Consider the following 12,600-nt stretch of genomic DNA (forward strand, 5'->3'; position numbering starts at 1 on the left):
ATATAGTTAGTCTTACACAACATGAGTATTGTGGAAGGGTTATACATAATGATACACATGTGGCCTATGTTGAATTGCTTGACTTCTTAGGGAGGGTGGGTGGGAAAGGAAGAGGGGAGAGAATTTGGAACTCAAAGTTTTAAAAACAGATGTTCACAAACAACAAAAAAAAAAGTTTTTGCATGCCACTAGAAAATAAGATACACAGGCAATGGGGAGTAGAAATTTATCTTGCCCTACAAGAAAGGAAGGGAAAAGGGGATGGGAAGGGAGTGGGGTGACAGAAGGGAGGGCTGACTGGGGAACAGGGCAACCAGAATATATGCCATCTTGGAGTGGGGGGGAGGGTAGAAATGGGGAGAAAATTTGTAATTCAAACTCTTGTGAAAATCAATGCTGAAAACTAAATATGTTAAATAAATAAATTTTTAAAAAAGTGCTATTCTCCATGATACCTAAATTCTTACTGCCCCAGAGGGCAATTCGATATTTTTTTCAAGGATTCTGATGGGAAATTTCTATGTATGTTTCCACCAAACTACCAGTTGAGTTCCATTTAAAATAGTTAAATTCAATAAACATGCATTAAGTACCTACTATGTAGCAGGCACTGTGCTAGGTGTCATGGGCACAAAGACAAAAATGAATAGTTCTTCCTTTCAAGAATCTTACATTCGACTGGGGGAAAACATCACATACACAGATAAGTAAACACAAAGTAATTTTGAGCGGAGGAGCCCTAACAGTTGGTGGGGAGAAAGCACTTGACCTGAACCTTAAAGGAAGATAGTGGTTCTAAGAGTCAGAGGTGAGAAGGTTGAATATTCCTGACTTAAAGGGTAGTGAGTGCAAAGTCATTGAAGAAGGGGATGAAAAGTGTATGGGTAAGAGCAAGTAGGTCAGTTAGGCTGGAACATACATCAAATGAGGGAGAACATGAAATTAATGTGTAAAGATAGGTTGAGGCCCATGCCCATCATGAATAACTTTAAATGCCAAACAGAGGAATTGATGTTATTCTGGAGTAAACTGAGAGCCACTTAAAATACTTAAGTACGAGGAGCAGAAGACATGATCAGAACTATATTTTAGGAATATTCATTTAATAGTCAGGTGGATGACAAACTGGATTGGAAAGAAATTGTAAACATGGAGACCAATTTGAAAGGAGGTGGATAAGTTGAGGAAAAATCAGCAGTTCTTTGTTATAGTTTATGGAAGAAGTAACAGTTTTCTTTTTCTTCTGGAAATTCTGCTCTGAGACTGACTGCATATACTTATAGAATTATAGAATTGGAAGGGACCTCAGAAGTCTGATAATTCGATCCTTTTCAAAAGTATTAATAATAATGGTTATGTGTATATTGTACTTTTCCCTTACGATGTGCTTCACATGCATTAATTATTTGATATATAGGCTATGGAAGTGTTATTACACTCATTTTACAGATGAAGGAGTTAAGTTTCAGATGAGTTAAGTGATTTGCTCAAGATCATGCAGTTAATAAATGGCAGAGCCAGGATTTAAAACCTGATCTTCAGAGTCCAAATTCCCTGCTTTCTCTACTTTGCAGCAGTTGTTCTCAATATATAACAATATATCATTAAAACTCTACTTGAAACTTTGATGACTAGGGAATCACACTTATAACTCCTAGACCTATGTGGTCCTACCTATTCTATTTTTTTCCTTGACTGTATTCTTCTAAAGCCTAGCACACATACTAATGAGATTGATTTCCATATCTATTACAACACTAAAATGACACAGTCACTTCTATTCAAGTTCCCTGTTATTTCCACTTAATTGTGTGGTTCTTTATTGATGAAAATCAGATATGGGGAAGGGGGGGAATCGCCTTCATTACTTCCAGATTAACAGCAAGAAAAATAAAAAAAACTATTTTTGTTGTTGTTCAGTCATTTTTCTCAATTGTCTGACTCTTCATGATCCCATCCGGGGTTTTCTTGGCAAATATACTAGAGTGGTTTGCTGTTTTCTTTTTCAGCTCATTTTACAGATGAGAAAACTGAGGCAAACAGGGTTAAGTGATTGCCCAGGGTCATGCAACTAGCAAGTATCTGAGGCCAAATTTGAACTCACAAAAATGAGTCTTCCTGATTGCAGACCCGGCATTCTATACACTGTACCAACCAGCTGCCCCACATTAGATCCTCCAGTTTTAGCAAAGAGATCTCTAGAATATGTCTAGATTGTTGAAGTCTTCCATCACAACAATATCTGCCCTTGGACTTATATTAATTAGGAAGTTATCATCTATTTTCTCCACCCGAGCTGGAGATTTATATTATATTAGTACTGCAATATTTCTTTAATTTATCCCTTCTTTAGTCTTAATGCTCTCTGTTATGACTGCCTTTCAGGTTCATATATTTTCACTTTCGTTGCTATCTTCTTAATATACAATGTGACTTTGTGGTCCCTTATAATGTATTCCTTTTGAGCAAGGTAACCCTTTCCACACTGTATTTCAGTAATGAGCTGAATCTCACCAAGTCTTGTTAATTCCTATGAGTTTGTTACCTTAAGTTAAAATTTGAAGTTTAGAAGTTGTATCTGATCAATCTTCGCCTTTTAAATTTAAAATGCTGTTCAATAATCAACCAGTCTCAGGTCAAACGTTCCATGGCCAAGAGCCTATCACCAGATTATTTTAAGCACTCCGTTATTGATTCCAGATTGCTTTGAAGAGTTAGTCCAACTATGGTGTTACATCACTATATTATATGAATGTAGAATGCATCTTTTGTAGAGTGTAGAATGCATTTACTTTCAACAAAATTTGGGATACCATGAGAGTTCGAGTGAATAGACTGGAATATATACATTTGAAACATGGATACCAGCCTAAAGTTATACCTAATGGAAAATATTAACTAGGTTTTACTTCTCAAATTTAAAAAATGGGCAAATTTTTCATTTGAAGGAAATATATACTAATTCTCTCAAGACATTGCCCAATAATTAAAGGAGGGCATTTTAAAAGTAGAATTTAATTTTATAAAGAAATTAGTCCACCTCTTAAAGCCACCAGTTTATTCCCTTTTCTGCTAGAAAGATCAGATTCATTCAGTGTTATTATTCATACAATAAATTATCTCCTCAAAGTGAACAAATAAATGAATGAATTTTTGAAGGAATGAATAAAAAGCATTGTGTATGTGTTTACTATGGGCAAAGTACTGTGGTAACCACTGAGGGTTCAAATATAAAAGCCAAAGAGCCCTTCATCTCAGAACTCTTTAATACTAATAAGGGAGTCAATATACATAGTGAAATGGTGGCAAGAGAAGGATGTTTTGCTCTGGAAAGTCACAGTGATAGTGAGTGAAGCCAGAGAGCACTGGATTGACACAGCCTTGTTGGTACTGACTTGATTATGTTCACAGACCAAGAAATAGGAAGCAGAGATAGTAGCTGGTGGGAGGTATACACATAGCTTCAGGGTAAATGATAAAAGGATGGTCATTGTGAACAACTATATGGAATATGAAGCATGGTCTGATCTGGGGCTAACTGCATGTAACAGACTATGTGATTTGGTATTCACTAACTCCCCTTTCAAAACAGCTCAGCTCCAGAGTGTAAATCTCAAAGATGAGAAAGATGAGTGAATGAAATTCCTCTACATCATAGTTTCTTGAGGTCCAGGTGCATATGGAACTTCAATGGATTGATTTATATTTTGGTGAAGGGAGGGAAGTGGTGGGGGGAGAGGGAAAGAGAGAGAGAGGGAAAGAGAGAGAGAGAGAGAGAGAGAGAGAGAGAGAGAGAGAGAGAGAGAGAGAGAGAGAGAAGAGCAGTTTACTATTGCTTGTGTTTTGTATGGCATATTGCAGGAACACCTCTATGCTGACTCACTGTAGTTTGTCTCCTTCCCTATCTGACTTTGGACTGTGTGGTCTTGGGCCTGAACTGAGAAAGAGCCAAGAAGTGAAATCATGAAAGTTCTTTCTTTGCACTACCAACAAATGAAGTCCTTCTACATTCTGAACAATGTTCACTTTACATAATCTGAAAAATATCCAAGCCTTTTTTGTCAGTTCAATTGAAAGTCCAGTCATGTTCAGAAAGTCCTCCTCCATGGTTAATAAAAAAATGATGATTCTCTATTTCACTAAACCATTAATAATATCTAGCACTTAGTTTTAAAGTTGGCAAAGTGCTGTGCATATGTTATCTCATTTGATCCTCAAAATAACTCCATTGGATAGGTGCTATTCTCATCCCCATTTTATAGATGGGGAAAGTGAGGCTGGGGGAGATTAAGTGACTTGCCCAGGATCACACAGCTAATAAGAATCTGAACACAGGTCTTCCTGTCCCAAGTCCAGCACTATCCACTGTACCACCTAAATGTCTAAAAGGGTCTTTGGACTGAGGTATAACAATTTTAAAATTAAGTATTTTAAATAATCAGACTTTCTTGTATAGATTTGAAAGCTACACATCATACTTTATTAGTATGCATAAATTGTCTGGATAATTTTTTGAGATTGGTGATTTTGTCAGTTTCTTTTTTAAGAAAATATGGATTGGGATCACTTTCTTCATGGGACATCTCTTTGAGGATAACTGCCAGAACAAAGAGGAAATACAAACACACTTAATATGTTCAAAATAATCTATCATTACAGTCCTAAGGACAAGTCTTGGGAAATTTTAATGCATTCTTGTAATTAAGGGGTCAGCTTTTCAATGCTTATTTCCATTATTTGTCCTTAAACTTTAGTATCAGGGGACCTGGACTCAAATCCTAGCTTTATCACTTGTAAAACTTTTAACTAGTTATTTAGCTCTCTAAAATGATGATGTTAGACTAGATAACGTCTAAATTTCGTATCCAGCTCAAAATCTATTTTCTATCAATATTGAAAATTCAGAAATATTACCGTATGCCCATTTGGATATACATTTTAAATGTCCTTATGAGTATACCACCCAAAGGACCACTTTTAAGGGTAAAAATTCTTTCATATTGTCAACAATTACTCTGGTTCATGACCATAACAATCATCATCATTATAATCATCTGAATGGGCACATATTTAGTGAGCGCCTGCTATGTACACAGCATCATGCTAGATTTTAGGGATACAAATATACATATGTATATTTATACACATATATATTTATATTATATACATATATATACACACATATATATATATATATATACCATGTATCCCCCCTCAAAGGGCTTATATTCTAGTGGATAGATAGTACAAATAAATTTTTAAAGATTACATACTATATATGAAATTAGACATTCAAACAGTTATCAACTGGTGTTAGTTATTCAAGCAAATATGCAAGCATATTTATTCTGTTTCTATCACTAATCTTTTTGTAAAACTTCTATCTAAATTGTTGTTCCCCCTCCTACACATAAATATTGAATGATTTGATTATAGAGTCATCTGAATCAAGAGATAATAAACTTATGAGGAAAGGGCATGATCTCTGGCATAGGCCAATATTCAGAAGGTTCAGAGGAAATGATTTTTCGCCTTGGTAAAGGTCCTAGAGAAGTTTGCCATTTCCTACTTCAGCTCATTTTACAGATGAGGAAATTAGGCAAAAAGGGCTTTCATAGTTCAGGCAGGTAATTTTGGAGGAGGAGGGTCTTAAATATTTTATCTAAGGAAAAAATTATAAACTCCTTTAAGGGAAGGGACTATGCTTTGCACATATAGATGAAACACACACACATGTGTATGTATACATACATGCACATACATATATATATACACACATACAAACATATATACATATGTGCATACATATACAAATATGCTAAATTAATTACTGAATGAAAGATAAAAGGAAAATAAATGGAGAGAACTGAAGTAACTGATAGGAACTCCAGATAAAATAAGTGACATAAGCAAAGACTGGGAGCAAATATATGCTCAGCAAATTTAATACGCGATAAGTAGAGCAAGTTAGCTTGAATAGAATATTCTTTTGGGGAATATTGAGCTGTGAGAAATAAGATTGGAGAGACAAGTAGAAGCCATATATTAAATATGAGATTACTTGAAGAAAGTATATCTAAATTTTAAGAATGCTTATTATGAGGTAAATGAGAAGTGGACATTATTTTCCAATGGCAACATTGACAGAATATAAACCTTAGAGAAAAAAAGGTCTTTGATGACAGTGGAAAGAGTGATGGATTTGGAGTCAGAAGACTTAGGTTTGACTCCTGGTCCTACTACTTACTACTTGTATGACTTTGCACAAGTCTCGACTTCTACGGACTTTTGTTTCCTGATCTGTAGGATGAATGGATTGGAAAAATCAGGATGCTGGTAGTTGTTATTTACAGACCTCCAGGACATTTTCCTTCTTTCCTCAACCAACTCAGTGCTTAGTTCCCACTTTTTTTCACCCCCCCAAAATCTTGCCTTTATGCTAGATGAATTAACACACATGTTAACATTCCCTCAAACATGTTAACCTCCTAGTTCCTTGATTTACTCATTTCTCAACACCCAGTCTCCTTTGCTGGGCAGCTAGGTGGCACAGTGGAGAGAATGCAGAGCCTGGAGTCAAGAAGAGTCCTCTTTATGAGTCAAATCGGCCCTTGTACACTTACTAGCTGTGTGACCCTGGGCAAGTCACCCCCTCTTTGCCCTAGTTTTCTCATCTGTAAAATGAGCTGGAGAAGGAAAGGGAAAACCACCTCATATAAGGGAAAACCACCTTTGCCAAGAAAACCCCAAGTGGGATCGCTGAGTCAGACAAGACTGAAAAATGATTAAACAACTGAACTGAGTCTCCTTTGCTGGACTTAACATCTACGTCAATCCCACTATCTCTCAAGGTACTGTCTTGATACCTCTTCTCTTTCCCTTCTACACTATTTCACTTGGCTATCTCATCAGATCCTATAACCAATTTATTCGACTATCATCTCCATGGCAATAATTCTTAGATCTACATATCCTGTCTCCTGACCTCCAGACATAGTTCCAACAGCCTTTTGGATATCTCAAAACTGATGTCTCATAGATATCTTAAACTCATCATGTCAAAAACTGAACTCATAATTGTTTTTTCCCGAACCCTCTCCCTTTCTAACTTTTCTACTATTGTTAAGGGTATAACTATCCTCCAAACCACCTAGGCTGATAACCATGACTCCTCACTGTCTCCTCTCCAATCATGTCCAACCTGTTGTGAAGTACTGTTGATTTTACCCTTGTAATCTCTCTAAATATACTCCTTATCTCCTTTGATACTGCCACCACTCTGGCGCAGTTTTCCCCCTCTGCATTCTATCCTCCAATCAGCTGTCACACTTATATTTCTAAGGACAGGTGTGATCACATCATCCCCTCCATCGCATTCAATAACTAAGTTACTATATGGCCTACAGGGATCCTTATGTACAGATTAATTGCTCCCATTTCTATTTGGGTTTGCCACCATTGTCCTATAAGAAGCCTTTCCTGATCCCTTTTAACGTCAATGCCTTTGTTCTGATTTTCTCTATTTATTCTGTATGTATTTTGTTTGTACATAATTGTTTGCATGCTGTCTCCCAATCAGACTGTGAGACTGTGAGCTCCTTCAGAGCTGATACTGTTGGTTGCCTTTGTTTGTATCTCCCCTACCCCCAACTCAGCACCATGACTGGCACCAAGTAGGCACTTAATAAATGTTCATTGTCTTGACTGGATGATCTTTTAGTCACCCTTCAGATTTTTTGAGTTCTGCTAATAACAACTCAAAGTTACTAAGCACACCAAGACTTCTAAAAGCCTTCTAATTATGTGAAGTATATAACATAAGCATTTATCATCCCCACTTTAGCTCATTACCACTAATTTAATCACCATGATACTAACTCAAGTTTTGACCTAAACCACCTCCCTCAGCCTCCTTCCCCCCAACCCCTCCCAATGCCTTCCTTTATAGAAGGCAGAAACTGGAATTCTTGGCTCACTCCACTCTGCATCTGCTGCTGTGCCTGGTTTCAGTTCCACAGAACAAGATGTTCCCATGCCAAGAACCCCTGGTATCCCCAAACCCTTTCTGCCTCCTTTTCTACATTGTCTCCCTACATTAGATTGTGAGCTCTTTGAGGGCAGGGACTGTCTTTCTTTTTTATTAACTATATCTCCAGAGCGTAGCACAGTGCCTGTCATGTAGCAGGCACTTAATACATGTTTATTGGATTGGAAACTGAAGACTGCAGAGACTAAGTCACCTGGGTAGTAGGCATTGGAGCGGCTATTCTGGACCTGTTCCTACCTCCACTCCCCATCCCCAATGAGTAAAAAACATTGCAAAAAAACAATGTGACAACTGGAATAAAATGATTTGTAGGTATAGACCTATAACTTTATTGGTATAGCGAACTCTCAGGTTAGGAATCTAGCACTTTCTCTGCAAATTATAGTCTTAGAGAGTTGCATAGAACACTGAAAAGTTAAGTGATTTGCCCAAGATCACACAGCTAGCATGTATTAGAGGCAGGACTTGAACCCACGTCTTCCTACCTTCAGGGATACCTCCGTCTCTACTATAGTTCACTCAGAATTTTGGTTTTCAGTGCTATGGTTTGTGGTGTTACAGGATACAGCTTAATGTAGTAGATAGAGGGTCTGCCCTTGATTTAGGAAGGCCTGGGTTCAAGGCCTATCTCTGACAATTAGCTACATGACCATGAATAAATTATTTAATCTTTTATTGCTCCAGACAACTCTCTTAAGACTATAAGTTATAGACAATTGCTGGGGGAATGTTTCTATAGTAGGAGTTTCCCACACTGAAGAAATAATAGGCTAGATCGAAAATAGAAAAAGAAAATATTTTCCCTTTAGAAACAATAGTATAGTACAGTGCTGGGCATGGAGTCAGGAAGATCTGAGTTCAAATCCAGCCTCAGACACTTATTAGCTCTGTGACCCTGGGCAAGTCACTTAACCTTTCTTTATCTCAGTTTTCGCAACTATAAAATGGGGTTTAAAGCGCTGTTATGAAGATTGAGTGAGATAATATGTGTAAAGCTCTTAGTATAGTGCCTGACACATAGTAAGCACTATAGAAATGCTTGTTGTCTTCCCTCTTAAGCCAGATATTCCAAGGGTGGATTTTAAATTTGATACCTTTAGGAACTATTTTAGCTTTTTCAGGCTACTAGATAATCACTTAGCCCATTAACCTAGTAGCCTAAAAGAGTTAATAAATGCAGCCAAAATAGAGGAAATGGTTCAGGGCCCTAAAAAAAAAATCTCCCTTTATCTTAAGGAAAAATGCTATGATTTATAAAGACTCTTACATTTGTTTTAATTTTAGAGCAATATTCTGTGTAAAGTTAACTTATGGAGTACCTTAGAATGAAAATCAATATAAGGCAAACTATGACCTTGGCACCAAGTAACTATGAATTTTCTAAAGCAATTAATAAACACTTATTAAGTACCTACTATGTTTCAGGCACTGTGTTAAGCACTAAGGATACCAAAAAAAAATGAAAAATAAAAAAAGCAAAAGACAGACCCTGTCCTCAAGGAACATATAGCATTTAAACTGAGATATAAAAAGGTGTGTATATGTTGAGGGGGAGGAGTGCCTCTGCATCATTGCAGACCATACTTACTATAGACTTGTAACTGTCCACGGAAAGAATTTCTTCCACGTGAATTTTCAGCTCTACATTCATATATCCCTGCATCGTCCAGTTGCACATTTGGTATTTCCAGCACTCCTTGAGATTTCCGTAGACGTGCTTTGCTTGGAATATAGCCATTAACCTTCATCCACGAGATTGTTGGAACAGGGCTGAAACAGTTAGTGAGAATACTGTTAACACACTTTCCACTATTAGAAACATAGATTCTCTTATCTGGTAATTTAAGCACTTAATAGGCTAAGTAGTAATAAAATATAATCACAATTAAGGTCCATGTGCTGGTTGATATACTTCCCTTTCCATTTGGAACATCTAGTACAGGGTGATAGTGTAAGGGAAGATTCTCTTTTTGCTTCACAGTTCTGGGAAAGACTTCATTTATCACACACTCACACACACACACACACACACACACACACACACACACACACACACACTCTTCAGGATAACTTGAATGGCACCATCTGAATATTGTCATATATTCTTGATAATCTTTCCTACTTTTGAGAAACAGCAGAAGAATTTTCCCTTTCACATCTTTATGATGAATTAAACATCTAAAGTAACCCTCCATCTATTTGGACATCTTCCATAGAATGCAAGGGCTAGAAGGGACTTTAGAAATCATTTAAGCCAGAGGTGGGGAACCTGCAGCCTCAAGGCCACATGTGGCCTTCTAGGTCCTCGGGTGTGGCCTTTTGACTGAGTCCAAGTTTTATGGAACAAATCCTTTTATTAAGGGGATTTGTTCTGTGAAGTTTGGATTCAGTCAAAAGGCTGCACTTGAGGACCTAGAGGACAAAATATGGCCTTGAGACTGCAGGTTCCCTAGCCCTGATCTAGGCCAATCCCTTCATTTTAGAGAAGGAAGAATTGGAGTTCAAAAAACTATCCAGTGTTAGAGGAGAAAAGACAAAGAAATATGTTCAAACTATCTCTTCCCTGTCCTAGAAACCTCTTCACCCGGAAGTTTCACTGCACCCCTAGACTTCTAACACTGAAAGTATCCCCTAGCCCTGTGGCCTCTCCTTTTGATTGACTGGTTCTTCTTAGGACCCTAGGACTTCCATTTTAAGAAGGACAATGCTCCGGCTAACCTTGTCTTCATTTCTCTCCGTCCTATACTCCTGACTCATTGGACTTTCTCTACTATGCCCTGTGCTAGATATCTTCATCTTCTCCTCTTTCTCTACTTTTGAGTTTCTTTTTATGTATTTTCTTTCCATATTAGAATTTGAGCTTCTTGATGATAGGAACTGCCTTTCTTTTTGCTTATATTTGTATTCCCAGAGTTTAGCAAAGTGCCTAGCATATAGTAAATGCTTAATAAATGCTCACTGCCTTCTCTTAAAAACAGGATTGAGGTGTATGTGTGGAGGCAAAGTAGTTCCAATTGATCCTATTGACATAGGAACCCCAACGGCTGGAGGCCAACTCTCAGTCTGTTTGAAGCTCTACAGGTTAGAAAATAGACACACTGTGACCCAAGACACTGATGTAGCAACTACTGATCCCCATGTTGTTGATATCTTTATTTTTATTTCATAGTATAAGGGCTGGAATCACAGTCAACCAACCCTAGTTAGTCCAGATACTTTATCAGGTGAGAACATAGCTCACTGAATCAGCTAGAGGTATGAATAAGGCCTTGGAAATCATTCAATTAATCAATCTAAAGGCATTTCTAATAGGTATTCTAGGAATTCTATTCAGATTGAGGGGCTTGGTCATGCTTTGTGGATCTTCTATAAAGAGCAGACTAATTCAAATCCTAAGGGTTGGAGTGCTTTAGAAGCTTAATATTAGAAATCTTCAGCCAAGCAATTTGAAAAGAAATTGGTTGGGGTGAGGGGTGGAAGCACCTCATCATTTGCTCCCCTTGGCAAGAGGAGGAACTTTGTGAACTTAAGAGAGGGTTTGAGACTTTTTCTTGAGGGATATGGACTTTTTCATTGTCATAATAGTAGTGTCTCTGGAACAACAGCAACTGGGGAAGTGTTGGCAATGGGAGCCAAAGATAGATTGGACCTGAGAAGGAGAGGCAAGTAAAGTAGTTAAATACAAGAAAGTTTGTGAGGGCACTACCCAGCTTGGGGGATCAGGAAAAGCTTCTTGTATTTATTCAGATTTTTTCACTGGTAACTAATTTCCAATTTGTTCCAAAGATGATTTTTAGCAAACTATTAAATTTCACTTTTAAGTCTTAAATCTGTTTCCAATTCATTTAAAGTTTTTTTTTGTTACCTTCATAATATATGGAGGTACAGACTTACTTCACTTTTACATAACAGATATGTTCCTATGAATATGTGCATGTACTGAGTGTTATTTTCACTTGACCTAAATTTTTTTGTCAATGTCTACTGGAGGTCCTTTTGAACACTTCAGATGCATGTTCCTTTGCCCTATAATTTGGTCGAGGGGAAAGATCATAGAACTAAGGAGTCAATACCTTGGTTCAGTTATCAAATTTGAGCCTGTGTCATTATCTACAAAATGAAGGGCCTGAACTAGATGACTTTCAAGGTCTATACTAGCTCTGACATTCTATGAATCTTACTTAAATACTTATAGTATACATATCTATAGTATATACATACATAGTACATATATAATATAGTATATAGTATACATATATAGTATCCATATATAATTATAATATATAACACAACACAATACATATTAAATATACCCTATTTAAAGCAATCTTTGGGTAACTCTTTTTATAGTCATTTTAAAAATTGCAATAATATGTTTTTGTATAGATTTTTTATATTCAATTTCTAAACCTAAATGACACCCAAGCATATTAAGAAACAAAATGAAATACCAAAACTGAGATTGTCTTTTATTTTCATTGAACTTTACTTTTTAAGCCATCTATGCTCCATTTTTTTTATTTGAAGACTATGGAATTGGATTGTTAATATTA

General features: G+C 36.8%; 1 protein-coding gene across 1 annotated transcript in view; it reads right to left on the reverse strand.

Moving 5' to 3' along the window:
• CNTN5 (contactin 5) overlaps window positions 1–12,600 on the reverse strand; it is a 578,245-nt gene that overhangs the window by 349,845 nt on the left and 215,800 nt on the right. The window contains exon 6 of the mRNA XM_036743961.1: window positions 9,636–9,817. Coding sequence (XP_036599856.1) covers window positions 9,636–9,817 — 182 coding nt within the window. The remainder of the gene's footprint in view (window positions 1–9,635; window positions 9,818–12,600) is intronic.

The sequence above is a fragment of the Trichosurus vulpecula genome, chromosome 2, assembly GCF_011100635.1.
Source record: "Trichosurus vulpecula isolate mTriVul1 chromosome 2, mTriVul1.pri, whole genome shotgun sequence".
NCBI lineage: Eukaryota > Metazoa > Chordata > Mammalia > Diprotodontia > Phalangeridae > Trichosurus > Trichosurus vulpecula.